Source organism: Ptychodera flava, chromosome 22 (genome assembly GCF_041260155.1).
Source record: "Ptychodera flava strain L36383 chromosome 22, AS_Pfla_20210202, whole genome shotgun sequence".
Taxonomy (NCBI): Eukaryota; Metazoa; Hemichordata; class Enteropneusta; family Ptychoderidae; genus Ptychodera; species Ptychodera flava.
In genome coordinates this window covers 22,725,881-22,740,612 of record NC_091949.1, presented here as the reverse complement: position 1 = coordinate 22,740,612, position 14,732 = coordinate 22,725,881, and the positions used below count along the sequence as shown (strand labels likewise).

The window sequence follows — 14,732 nt, the reverse complement described above, 5'->3', positions numbered from 1 at the left end:
GTAAATTCTGGCTGATTGTTTGTACAGTAACCCACAGAAGCCCTATACATTTTCGTTCCTTTGCAACAAAATGGTTGGAAGAGAACACACCTGTATTGAAATTCCCCTTCACACCTCATACCCGAAAGAGAGGGCACCAGCTTTAAAATTTCAATGAACTGTTTATGTCGCATTTAGCAACATTAGTTTGTTCAGTTGCATCCTTTACTATATCTGCAAAATGAGCTTTACTGCTTGATCGTTTTCTGATCTCGTTCAAAAACTTCTCATATGTTTATTACAATGTAAGTGATCGACCATATTATCAACTGTTATTTGATTTAATTTCTCCTGAAAATGCAAAAATGATAATTGAAATTAGCCGGGGATTTCCAAATCATTTCAAATAAGGGACGGTGTTTGTGTTTTCTGGCTATTGACCCAAGGTAAGAAAATTTTGCGGGCAATCTCAATGGCGTCCTTGACATTCCAACCACCATTTTACAAAATAAAAAGCAATGTTTCCATTCATATTGTTGAAATGATGTTACTGTTCAGTTGAGGACAGTAAATTGCTTCCCTCAATATTCAGTAACCAGGAAGTAATATTTTTGCCCGCGTAAATGTTTTCTGAAACAAATTGTATGAGTATTCTTGTGTTTCCATAACAAAACAGATGTAGAAATCCCTTCGATAGAGTGTCCATCAGATGTTGATGTGGTCCTCAGAGCAGGGAAATCAGTAGAAACTGTTGATTGGCAACCACCAACTGCGACTGATAATTCAGACACTTTGACTCTTACGACCAATCATGAGCCAGGGAGTGATTTCTCTATTGGTGTAACTGTGGTAACTTACAATGTCGCCGACCTTTCTTCAAACGATGCTTCATGTTCATTCACCATTACGGTGCGAGGTAAGTTTCCTTAGAGATACCCAGTCTGCTTCTTGTAATACTGAACAGTGTAATCATTGTAACCAAAGCCTGTCAGCAAATAACTACACAAACTTGCAGAATAGATAATACTTTGCTGGGCGAAATGTTTAATATAATTCAACAATATTGCTCAAGAATATCTTTGCAATATAGAATAATGTGCTGTGTGACACACCATCGTGACAGGACATTCAGATTGTTGATTGAAATAAAGATTAATCATGATCGGTTTGCACCTTCATGGTATGGTAAGGTTCTCACAATACTGTATGGTCTTTATTTTTCTCCTGGCCATATAGCATTGAAAAGGATATCTGTACAGCATTTGCTATGACATTGAACAAGATAGATAAAAGGGTCGAGATGAGCTTTCATTTATTTACATCAGGTGTTCTATGGTGTACACTGTACCAGAAATAGCCATATAACCAATTTTATCAATTTTTGCGGATGAAAATTAATGATATACTTACATTAAATTGTTAAAAATGTCAAATTCCGACAGATTTTATTCAAAGAACGTTTAAACTATTCAAAGGCATTACTATTGGACTGTGATTATAACCTGATACATCTGATTATGAACACTAACAATGTCGGACACAAATATGCATTTCAATATGAACAACCTGAGCACAAGGTATTTAAATAAAATGTTGGGAGTACATCTAGAAACCATTGCAGAGTTATGCAACAAAGGCATGATAAATGATTGTCAAAAATAACAGTAAGGAGACCTTCAATTACAAATATTTTGCATTAACATAAAGTTGAATCACGGCCTGTGTGTTTTCCATTGCTGACAATATGTTGGCCACTTGCTCTACATTTATACACTTTGTATAAACAAGAACATTACAAACATCAAAAGTGTTTTATTTGCCCATTTATTAGTATGCAAGCATAACGCAGCTTTATTGGTCCTCAAATATTTATTGCTAATGCTGCTTGTATTGTAACTTTGAATAATGTGTTCTAATTTAATGTATCTTAAAATAGGTCTCACTTTAACACACACCAGCCATCGACTAAAAATTATTTGAGTCAACTGTTCAATGTTTTGTGCAAAATTTGCCCAATATGGCACAAAATCACTAATTCACTTCCGGGTTCGTTACCCACGAAGATAGTTCGGAAGAAAAATAGTGCAGACCTTGAAGTTTTGATATCTGCATGGATGCTTGTTCAGTTTGAACTTTAACGTCAAGAATTTTTTTAAAGATATTTTTATGCCTGAATCAAAATGCAGACTGTTGTGAATAATGGCTGAAGCATTTGGTGGTAATATGAGGAGTTCTAGGGCTAATAGAAATCATAACAATAAGCCTGAAATTTGTCAAAAACACCACTGAGGGCGCTATTTTCATCGCTATCTCAAATTTCCGTGGACTTGCCCACACGAAAAATTAATCAGTAGTCAAGCTGACATTTGCCTAACACCTGTTAAGAGGATTCGTGCCGCTGAATGTTTTAAAATAGGAAAATCGAGCTCAACGCTACTGTGGTGGCCTATGGGAAATGAATTAGTGGTCTTGTGCCTAATTGACGGCCGAAAGGAAGTCCTATAGGGGGACATATTTCAGTACGTATGATGTCCTATGCTGAAAAATAACCTTTTGCACTTTCTATCACTCCGAACAATACTTGGAAATATAAAGGTATGTGGAAACCAGCTCAGACACTAATTTTGATATACTTGGGAGCCCAAATCCCTGCTGGCGGCCATATTGGACTCAGTCAGGAATAGGGGTATGGCATAGCTTTTTGTCAATTTCTCTCCTAATTCAACTTAATTTGACAAACCAGTACTTTTATTGTTTAGACATACAATTTCTTGCTTTTATATCAAAAATTCGTGCAAATCCATCCATAGCGGTTTTCTACAGAGAAATTTATGATTCAAAATTTCCGTAAAAAGTCGATGAAAATAGGCCTAGCACCTGAAACCGGCGTTTAATTTCGGGGAGAGATTCTACTTGTGAAATCATTATCTTTTTTGGGAAGAACACAACTAAGCAATTGTAAAAGTATTCTTATATGAGTGTTTGGGACACAAAATTTGTTTGCCAGGAATGTGTTTTTATGTCATATGGTGTCATATGGCTTGGTACAGAGGTGACGCAAATTGCTGCCATAGGGCCGATGCATGTATGTCTTGAGGCAGGTGTAGCAATTGAAGTGTAAGGTTAAATTTTCTTTTATTTTAGTATTTGAGTCATATCCACCAGTACTTTGATTGGTGTTAAAATTGTGCACTTTTGTCAATTTAAGGTTCACCATATTGGCATAAGATCACTAATTCACTTCCGGGTTCGTAACCCACGAAGATAGTTCGGAAGAAAAATAGTGCAGACCTTGAAGTTTTGATATCTGCATGGATGCTTGTTCAGTTTGAACTTTAACGTCAAGAATTTTTGTAAAGATATTTTTATGCCTGAATCAGAATGCAGACTGTTGTGAATAATGGCTGAAGCATTTGGTGGTAATATGAGGAGTTCTAGGGCTAATAGAAATCATAACAATAAGCCTGAAATTTGTCAAAAACACCATTGAGGGCGCTATTTTCATCGCTATCTCAAAATTTCCGTGGACTTGCCCACACGAAAAATTAATCAGTAGTCAAGCTGACATTGGCCTAACACCTGTTAAGAGGATTCGTGCCGCTGAATGTTTTAAAATAGGAAAATCGAGCTAAACGCTACTGTGGTGGCCTATGGGAAATGAATTAGTGGTCTTGTGCCATATATAGCGTAGGCCAAGTCATGTCATGTGGTAAACACTTCATACATTGTTATTTGAAAGATGTTGATTTCAAAACTTTAAATGAAAATAGTGTATTGAATGTTTTATCTGAAGAGATCCTAATACTTTGAGTAAGAACCACCATGTAGTAAAGTAATTTGTTTCAAGTACTACATGTTTATCTGTATAACTTTTATGGGCTCTATGTATGAGATATAGGCTTTCCTATATCTCATCGGTAGAAAGTTTTATATGGCTGCTGATATTGAAACTTCAAATAATATTGTAATACTAAATGAATTATCCCATATCGATCTTACTTCGATACGGATGATCAATGGAGTAAAATAATTAGTGCATGTTTTGAGTAATAGAAATTCCAATGTATAATAAATATGTCATGTCTCATTCGTAAACACTTAAATGCCTTATATTTATCTGAACGCAAATTAAATTGAGACTTGCACTTAAGTGCAATACATTAATTATTCTAGATAGATCTTGTTTGATACAGATACTCATCGAGTCAATATAATCCGTGTCAATTATTATATCTATTGTGTCATACGGCCCCAGATACTTTAAAGTAAAGGTTATTAGATAAAGGTAAAAACTTCCTAGAGATTGATGAGAAGCAATAGGCCAAGGAAATCTTGATGTGTTTCTGGAAACGCGCTACCACGAGTGGTAGGTAGCACAGGGCACTATAGCCAAACCTAAGACCACAAGATTGGTCGTTTATAACACTAAACATATTTAAGGTGTTTCATCTTACCTAACCGCTGTTTTTATATTCTTAATGTACATTTATGGCCTGCAACAATAAATTCATTGAAGTTTATGTGACAAGTGTTCTCAGTTGCAGTTAGCCAGTTTCTTAACACACACACACACACACACACACACACACACACACACACACACACATGAACAACAACGACAACAAAAACGAAAGGACATTTTGCATACAAAATGACTTCCTTTAGTTGCAATAGAGCATCTGCTACTAATAAACTTTTTAAGTTGCTGTCCTTTATGAATGGAACTTTCTGTATGTCAAACGCTCATCATTTATTGTTCTCTAACTACATGCCTTCAGTCAACATTCCACATACTGACAAGTAGGACGATTTCGAATGACATTAGAATCTTATCTTAGTCGTTGAAGTTTGGTGCAGATATTGTGAAATATAATCTCGACACATCGTTTGTAGCGATTCCAAAAAGCTGCCAATTTATTATTAGAACGAAATCAGCAAATGTTAAGGACAGTAATGTAGATGTTTGTTTCCTCGTTTATCATATACAGACACTGAAAATCCTCACATAATATGTCCACCAGACATTAATGATACAACATCTCTTGGCAATCCCACCACCCAAGTGATATGGCCAATGACCAATGCAAGTGATAATTCTGGAATTGTTCAAGTACTTGGAAGCCACGAACCTGGTGACAATTTTAACATCGGTGTTACTGCTGTGCATTATGAAGCATCGGACCCTTCAGGCAACGCAGCTTCATGTTCGTTTACAGTGACAGTGAAAGGTAAGGTTTACCATGCCATATTATAGGGTTATTCACAAAATACGGCCCTGTATGGACGAGGGCTCAGTGAGTGACGTATTGGACGAGCTGAAGGCGAGTCCAATACGTCACTCACTGAGCCCGAGTCCATACAGGGCCGTATTTTGTGTATAACCCTATTATTATACACCTCCCTCCATTAATCGTCCGTATAACCTAATTCTATGGTAAATTTTGAGGGATGCGGCACGCGCGATATGAGTGGAACGCGCGCGATTGTTGAAATAAAATTGTTACAAACCCCTGAAAATTTGCGCGTCGCGCGTCTCTCGTATTCGGGACTCCGCGTTCTGTACAAAATACGGAAAGTTATTGGACGGTCAAACTCCCATAGGTTACGGCAGTGTAGGTGTATAATAAAAGATGTTATTGATCATTTTTAAATCAACGAATAGCCAGGAAAAGTAATGTAGACATTTCCTTATTTGTTATATACAGATACTGAAAATCCTCACATAATGTGCCCTCCAGACACTAATGTAACAGCATCTTTTGGCAATCCCATTACCCAAGTGATATGGCCAATGCCCAATGCAAGTGACAATTCTGGAATTGTTCATTTACTTGGAAGCCACGAACCAGGTGACAATTTTAACATCGGTGTTACTGCTGTGCATTATGAAGCATCTGACCTTTCAGGCAACACAGCTTCATGTTCGTTTACAGTGACGGTGAAAGGTAAGATTTACTTTGCCATAGTAGATATTATTAACCCGATGACACTTCAATATCTTTTAAAGTAAATCAACTTGGGATTTCGGATTTATCGTCTCATGTAAATTAATTGCACGGTTTACAATTTGCTTTTTGTGATTATTAATGATTTTAATGTGTACAATTTTTGTATGTTTGTAAGTCTCTGTATACGAAATTTGATGAAGTTCTCGAAAAAGTGACGTGTAATGTGATATCAAATCAATTCCAACAATCGCAATCATTAAAGGCAAGCAAATAACCAGGTCCAAGAAACAACAAACAAAAGTACAACTAAAACAACAAAAATACTGACAAAATCAATAATTCAATTGAGAGAGAGGGAAATATAAATCGATGACTACTTTCCTAAACTTTGATATTAATTTGTTTTGCAGTGGCAGTGTTTGTAGAATTATATAAATCTACTTAGAATATTGCACTCTTTGTTCGGGATAGATTAAAGAAAACTAAATGGGCTAAAATAACGTCTAAAAATTGATCCAACGATTAATATTTTACGTATCGATTGATTGACTGATTGATTGCAGTTGTTGTAGTGCCTTCCACTGTCATTCAAAATAGAACGCAGGCTGATATATCAATGAAGGACGTAAGTATAAAATTGAAATTCAATGTGCAAAATAGTTACAACAATCCTGAGTGGCACTCGTGCGCATGCATTTTTCAGTACTTTAAAAAGCGAGATACTGTATATTTAACTTATGCCTCGTCTCCAGTATTTTCTACAATGGTTCAATCGTCGCCCAAATCAACTTATTTTGAAATGTCTCTCTAATAAATTACACTTTTCATCGATAGAAGCAAAATGTATGAACTGTTAAGATTTTTAGTGTAATGTGTTATGGCAGAAGAGTAAATGAATCATTTCACAGATATAGGATTTTATAGTATAAAATTGTGTGAGACTGCATGTTTTCAGTTACTGAATGATATGATGCAGCAACATTTCTAAACGTGAGTCTACTTGTGTTTTGTTCGATTATAGTTATGATTGACAATGCAATTTATGTTCCTACCACCAACAGATAACTGAAGGTTTCAGCAACTATTCAAAGATGATCCACAGTCTTTTTAACTTTAATATATCACAACAAGAAGGCGAAGCTTTGGCTTCAGGTTAGTAATCGAACTGTTTTATACATAAAAAGAAATTAGTACAGTGCAAATCGTTGCCGGATCAATTAAATAACTTTGGACATATTTGCAAACATATTAGATAATTGTAAATTTAGTTCTCTTTCTTCGATAATAAAACTACAGAGTTGAGCATTTTCAAGTGAAGGCAAAAACCCCGTGTGAATACAAGTCCCCCTATACAGCACTCGTGCCATAATTAGCCCATTGCACTCAGCTCGTGCGTGTCTATTGCTTAACCACGCAATACATTTACTTTTACCACATATAAATTACACCAAGCTCAGCCATACAAGGACCTTGTATACAATATATAACAACGATTATGTACCGAAGACATTATATTGTCAATTAAACATTAATATATAAACATGTGACTTGTAGCTAAATTGAATGAAACCGATAATGACATTTGAAAAATGTCACAAGAAACGTGCTCTGGCCTGTCTACAAAACGACTCATAACAAGCTAACGTGAAGATGTTAGTTCGTAATCATTCACAAAGGAATGGTACCTTATCTACGCAGGCACTTCTATTTATACGTTTTGTGTTATTTACATTTCCCCATTAACATTTATCTATTGTGTTATGACAGAAAATGGTCCTACATGTATGGAGCGTATGTCAAAAGTTCTTTACTATTATTAATACTATCGAGTTTCAATTTGTAAAAAAATATCATTAAACTAAAAATAATTATTCAAAATGGTACCAAGAGAATTGTTTTACATGTGGTTGGGTTTCATTCACAATGAACGTTAACCTGTCTCAACAGATGCATATGTGCCCGAGAACACGCAGTATTTTACGATTTAGCGGGTAGGGAAAAAATGAAGAGCTGTCACTTGATTCTTTTATTATCTTCCTCAGAATATCCTGAGGGATATACGGGATCATCAAAAATATTAATCATGCAAACACAATAATGAATTGCATTTTGAAGTTAGAAATTCTGAATAATTGATGATCGCAAAATGCAGATAAATGACGATCCGTTGTCCGTTTCCAAAGTTAAATATTAGAGTCATTATTTGATATGAAATGCAAGGCAAGGTAGGTGGGTAAAAGTTGGCTCTAAAATACCATATCAACATAAAATCTGTAATAAAAGAGTTTACGTTTCTATATGAAGAAATTAAAAATGGTTGTAGAAAATAACAGTATACGATATGCAATTATGGTTGTAGAAAATTACAGTATACGATATGCAATTAGGCACCCGTCTAATTATAACGTCACCAAGACTTTCTGAGAAGCAATACTTAGTCTCAATATACTCAATAACTACGCTCACAGATAAAGTCCAGCGAGAAGCTCCTCGGTGTCTTTCAATAGCGAGTGTTTACTGTTCAGTATAATTAAATGAATATTTATCACACATCCTTTTCCTCTTTTGAACATATCATTTCGTTGTACGCTGAAACAACAAAACAATAATGAAATGTCTTTCAGTTCAGAGCAGAAAAACCTTGACAGGGTAATAGATGAGAAATTTCATCAGCTACCACGACGAAGCTCTGATGCTGAATTTGATGAACTTCACCTCAGTCTATAGTAAACAATGCATTTATATTATACCTTATTGACCTTGGAAACACTGCAATTCGTAGAGCGCTGCACTTATACTACACATGTCAGACAACACGAAACGCGTGCTATACCTGGCATTAGTCAGCTCGTCTGGTTCCCCTCCTATGTACAAACTCGTAAACCTTAGCATCGTACATTTCAATACGGTACATCTTTGCCCTTAAAATTTCCTGTCTGGCTCTAAAAACACGGAAGAACTTAAAATTTAATTGTGTGATTTTACAAAGGCTTCAGTCCTGTTCCATATAAGAGATGTTTTATCAAATTTTATCGCTTTGACAGAATACCAAACGTGTAAAGAACATTTTACTCAAAAACATTGCGCATCAACTCTAGCCTTATCAACTGTCTCAGTTATACAAATGAGATGACAAGCTCCGTACTGAACATTACCACAATATCTCACGCCTGTTTCCACTAACCTTAAATTGAATTTAACCATCCTAAGAGTTTTGACTTCATTTACATCTTTATTGACTTAGGACAAACAAATTGTTGTTTTCGGAAAGTATACTTTTCCATGGTCATAGAAAATTATGCCCTTGTTAGGAAGCTAACATTAACGGGTCTACAGGTAAATAAACTTTTTAGCTGTCTACTTTATTCTACATGCATTTTCAGTATGAAATACTTACTCTGTCTACATAGGGACAGTATTAATTTATGAGCGATGCCAGGGACATGTCTGATATCACCTGTCAGTCATCGACGCACGTTCATTAACAGGTAAATGAAAGAGTTTGATAAAGAAACGTTTCTTCGGTTTAATTCTACCATATGTCCTTTATTAAGTAGATACAGCATAGTAGCATTTATGCCTCGTTTTTCATTAAGGCACATTTATCGTGCTTATGTGTAATAGTAAATAACAAACGTAGCGAACAGGCAACTGTAACGTTGGAACAATGTTTTACATCATATTTTTACTGATTCTATTCTCAGACATGTTACAGGCAATGAACACGGACATTGCAGCATTGCATTCATCAGCAGATGTCAACGACGATGGGTTTATCGAAAAGGACGTGTTGATAGAAACCATAATGAACACAACAGACGACCTGTCAAAGTTTATTTTAAACAATATAGAGCCTGGTAGTGGCCCTGTTGTATTGGACACACCATCAATAAGACTTACTTTAGAAAGTGACAGCTTGGACAGGCTCGCCAACCGCTCGATTATGATGGGAGATGGTAACGGTTTTAGCTTGCCAGCCGCGGACAAACTGTTCCCTAATGTAGTGCAAGGAGAAGGAACATTAAATATGATCGTAAGTTGAAATTCATACACAGTGAACAAACATACAAACAAATAAATAAATAAATAAATAAATAAATAAATAAATAAATGAATAAATAATTAATTAATTAATCAATTAAATAATAAAATAAATAAATAATTAAATAAATATAATCAGATATTATTTATCTCTTAGACATTGTAAATGAAACGAGTAGAACATTGTCATTTCTTGACTGAAGTTGCTCATAATTGTTATCAAAATCATTACTCTGACGTTGGCGTAACCAGTCAAAAGCCGATACCCTATATGCCCGTTGCATAATTGAGAAGACAGAAACATCGTATTGATTTCTACTGAACATGTCTAAAATGCACATAGGTCTTTCAGATAACACTGATACAGATAAAATAATTGCTGTGAAGAATATTTTGTAAACATCAGCCATAAATAATTGATTCCTAGCGACATATTGTCATTATTATTTTTGTCTTACAGGCGAAATCTTTAAAAAGAAGATCATTTCAAGCTGATTATGCCAAGAATGTCTTTTCAGAGTTTGATATACTGTCATTATCTTTTACAGACAGGGCAAACAAGGAAATACAAGGTACATTATGGATTTTCTTAAAACGAATGCCAGAACGGTTACACCACATTATGGTACTGTAACTGTTCTTTGTGAAACGCAACTACACAACACTTATAATATTACTTTTACTTCCAAAGCGAATGTTAGATTAGTCAAACAGTCACCGTGTACAAAGATATTACCTTCATTCGACTTCCTGCGTCATTTCGTCAGACACTAAATCCACACGGACATGAACACGCGTGCACGAGCACAACTTACGGCTGAAAAGAAGAACAGCTTCTTTTAAAGATGGCATTAAAGGACACCTTGGTACTGTAAAATATATGCAAAGAAGAAGTTTGATGTATTGAAGAGTGTCTCACACAACATTTTCTCGTATTCATTTTGAAGTGACGGGTACACAGGAAGATATTCGTATCACTTTTACCAGCGACACCCATGTAAATAACTCACGTACGAAGTTGGAAAGTTTTTACGGTGGAACCCACCATGTTACGCACTTTGGCACAGTTTTCGAGGTAAGAATAAAATGATTCACGCGGCACTAGTATTTCAAACAGATACATTGATATAAGCTGGTTGATTAAGTACCTCAATTCACAGATCAAATTAGCCCTTGGATGCTGTCATGGTTAACAGATGCATCTATGCGCGGTCAAATGTACCCGGGTATATGCCGATATATGCATATGCATGCACACAAGCAAATAACCACTCATACATACATATACATATACACATACACATACACACATACACACATATACTTACCTGCATACTTACCTACTAACCAACTACCTACCTACCTATCTACATACCTACCCACCAATCTACTTACCTACCTATACCTACCTGCCTTCACATGCATTCATGCATGCTAACACACACGTCCATCCATCCATCCATACATCGATACATACAACACTAATTGGTCGCAGTTTGGACGCAGACTCGCACATTTGTATATCCATGTGATGTAATGACTATAATACCCTGTTATGATTTATTGATCTATAATATCTTTCTATGTTGTCTTTGTTGCATACATGCAGGTATCACAATTGTTCCATGCTATTGTTATAATGCTACAGAACTCTGAACCTATGCACGGAAAATCTGTAGCGTTTGTTTTTGATCGCGTTGTCGAGTATTCACATGATTACCGTGGTTACCAGTTTTCTGTGGATGTAGAGTTGGACGGAAACAATTCCAAGATCTTCATTCCCGAGGATTACATTATGAGGACTGGAAAATATTTCTTAACATTTTCTCTTCCAGAGAGTAAGTTGCACATTACTTTAGTCTTTTTACCTCTCATTTTGTGAACACTAGAAATTACTTTAAAATAAAATAATTACAATCCCTGAATGCCTGAGAGTTGTCACCAAACATAACAACCTTCAGTATTTCCTTTTTTGTTCTTTGATCAAATTGTGCAAGTGATAAATTTATTGAGTTACTAAGCCATGTTTTGTTTTAAATTTAAAAGGGCCTATATTTTCGCTTGGGATAAATATATAACGTCTTCGCTAGCAACTTTTATGGCTTGTGTCTAGAGTCACCGTCCTGGCGCAGAGTAAACTGGTGTAAAGTTGTATCTTCTATGAATAGTGAACTGTCACTTTCAATGTTACAGATCATGGACAAATTACTTTCAGTCATAAAGATAACAGACATGAAAGCATTTATGCAATTCACGAATTCATATTCATTGCATCATTCAATCAAACATAAAAAACGTGTTTTGTTAAATAAATTTGCAGAAAAGACAGTGGAGTTCACAATAATTGTCAAACAAACAACCTGCACGTATCTGAAAAAGAGCAAGAGGACATGGGAAAGCGACGGATGTAAGGTATATGCTAATGTGAAAATTATTATCAATGATCTGTAAATATGCTAGAGTTAGAATGATGACTGTATGAGTCACCACAAAATATGTCATGGGTATTATTGATAATAACGATCTAAAATGATGCATATTTATGTGTCACCGGTTTTTCATAGCAACTAATTATGAGTTTATGGATACACTTTTTATCCAATTTCAAAGAAAACAGTTAAACCAATTTAACTGCTGCTAGATTGACAAAATGGCGAGATTTGGTCGTACACGCCGAATATATTGTACATTTCAGAGCAGAACGTTTAAACTATGAAAAATCTTGTGTTTTGGGCTTGTGTGTTTGTATTAGTTATCTTCGTTCACATCTAAATGATATGGCAAGTATTGGGGTACCTTGCAGGCAGTTGATTGGCACAAAAAGGTGATTTCGCAATCTGCTCAGTAAATATGAAGCACATCATCAAACAATGCACGTAGCAAAAAAAAGCACTGATGAATACTCATCTGTAGGTACTAAAGACGTAAATTTAAGGTGTGCATGTACCTTTTGCAGTACGGCTGACAATAAACGAATTTGGTGGCCGAATGAGGAAGTGCTGACTTGTGCCTCGAGAGACTTATGTTTGACGATACTAAAGCCTATGATTGCACGATGTCCGCATATCTTTTCTTCTCACAATGTTAGCCAACTATTTTAGCAGAAAAAGAAAATGGTCTCGATGTTAACGTCACCGTACTTTCGTTTTGAAATATTTTGAATCTCAACTCGGCTACAAGACAGATGGTATTGATACAACCAGTCACTTATACATATAGTGTTTGGCCATAAACAATATGAATTGACTCAATCATTTGTGTGGCTTATTATTGTAATAAATGTTATGCCTGATAGCAAGTATCTTCGTGAAAAGAGCCGTATACGATTGCGATTAAAAATATATTCAATAGGCATGAGTGCGAAACATTAATATTCATTTTATATGGCACTTCTCTTCAAATTCAGGCATCGTCGTTATCTACTCTGATGTCTACAGTGTGTCTGTGCAACCACTTGACCATGTTCACTGTGACACCATCCTCTTGAAGAACAGGATGTGAGTGTGGTATCCCATTGATTCAACAGAGGTACAGAGAGGCCAAGAAATGTGATGGGTTTAATATCAATTTGTATTTGTAATTTGTATATATATATATATATATATATATATATATATATATATATATATATATATATATATATATATATATATATATATATATATATTCTACCAACTTGTTTACTAATTATTTTAATGGTGTATATATTATCTATTTAGTTATGTAAACAATTATCCATTTGAATTAACTTTAATAATATAACATATTCAAAAATATACAGTTTCTTGTTGAATGTACGTCTTTTATATACATTACACTCTATAGTATAAGGTATGTAGTCACAAATACAAGCATATTCAGGACAGAACATTCGATTTTCCTTTATTATAAAATTTTACATTATGCAATTTTATATTTTTAATCAGGCAAACAAAACATAACTACAAACTTTGTGTACGACGTATTTTCTTGATGTAATCAATAGTAAAATATATTTCTACATAGTGTAGAATTTCTAAAGGTGTCATCTTCAGCTAGTAAGTCTTCCCTTTGTTTATTAGTCTGGGACTTATAGGTTTGGTCATTCCCGTGTGTCCGTGCGTGCGTGCATCCGTTCACGCAAATATCTCGAAGGTACCTTGAGCGATTTCATTCAAACTTAATACAAGGATTACTATCTATGTCCTACATATGCAGGTCAAATTGTTTTGTGATCTGATACAATATAACCGTATGACTGACATTTTTTTTATTAAAAAAGCGAGACTATGTCATTGACAATGATTTTTTGAAAAAGCGCTCTGTCTAAGCGCTCTGTTTGTAGAGCGACTGCATTAAATTTAACTCTGTAAGGATGTTCGTCACACAGAGCTGTGACAGCAAACAATGAGATATGTCAGTATTGCATCAATTAATTGCCAATTTGCTTATTTGATTAATTTTTTGTAATTAGGGTGATATGTCTTGAAATACGGCAGCAAATTGGATGAAACGTGTGCAGATCTTTAGCACACAAGCTCATATTAGTGTACAAAGACACTTAGCATTGTCACGTGATTTCCTCGCTAATTTGCATATTTAATGAACTTTCCTAATTTTCCCGAAGTAATGCTTCAAATTTGATAAAATGTTGCACAGATATTGATCTCTTGGTACTGTAATACTACGTGAAGACATTAAGCAGGATCTTGTCCAATTAATTGCTAATTTGCATATTTGAGTGACTATCATAATTAGTGTGATATGTCTAGAAATGCTGTATCA

At 35.0% G+C, this 14,732-nt stretch overlaps 1 protein-coding gene across 1 annotated transcript; it reads left to right on the top strand.

Annotated features, from left to right (window-relative positions):
- The first annotated feature begins 328 nt into the window (after positions 1 to 328).
- LOC139122295 (polycystin-1-like protein 3) lies at positions 329 to 13,469 on the top strand. The gene is made up of 11 exons (XM_070687693.1): positions 329 to 895; positions 4,968 to 5,207; positions 5,685 to 5,924; positions 6,491 to 6,552; positions 6,989 to 7,079; positions 9,632 to 9,960; positions 10,429 to 10,540; positions 10,916 to 11,043; positions 11,578 to 11,806; positions 12,289 to 12,375; positions 13,375 to 13,469. Exons 2-11 carry the CDS (start codon positions 5,054 to 5,056, stop codon positions 13,467 to 13,469), a joined length of 1,527 nt encoding a protein of 508 aa, XP_070543794.1. The 5' UTR covers positions 329 to 895; positions 4,968 to 5,053.
- The last annotated feature ends 1,263 nt before the right edge of the window (positions 13,470 to 14,732 follow it).

Coding starts and splice junctions, on each gene's coding strand:
- LOC139122295 (XM_070687693.1), top strand. CDS start 5,054: ATGACCAATGCAAGTGATAATTCTGGAATTGTTCAAGTACTTGGAAGC. Junction 6,553..6,988: donor CTGATATATCAATGAAGGAC/GTAAGTATAAAA, acceptor TACCACCAACAG/ATAACTGAAGGTTTCAGCAA. Junction 11,044..11,577: donor ACTTTGGCACAGTTTTCGAG/GTAAGAATAAAA, acceptor GCATACATGCAG/GTATCACAATTGTTCCATGC.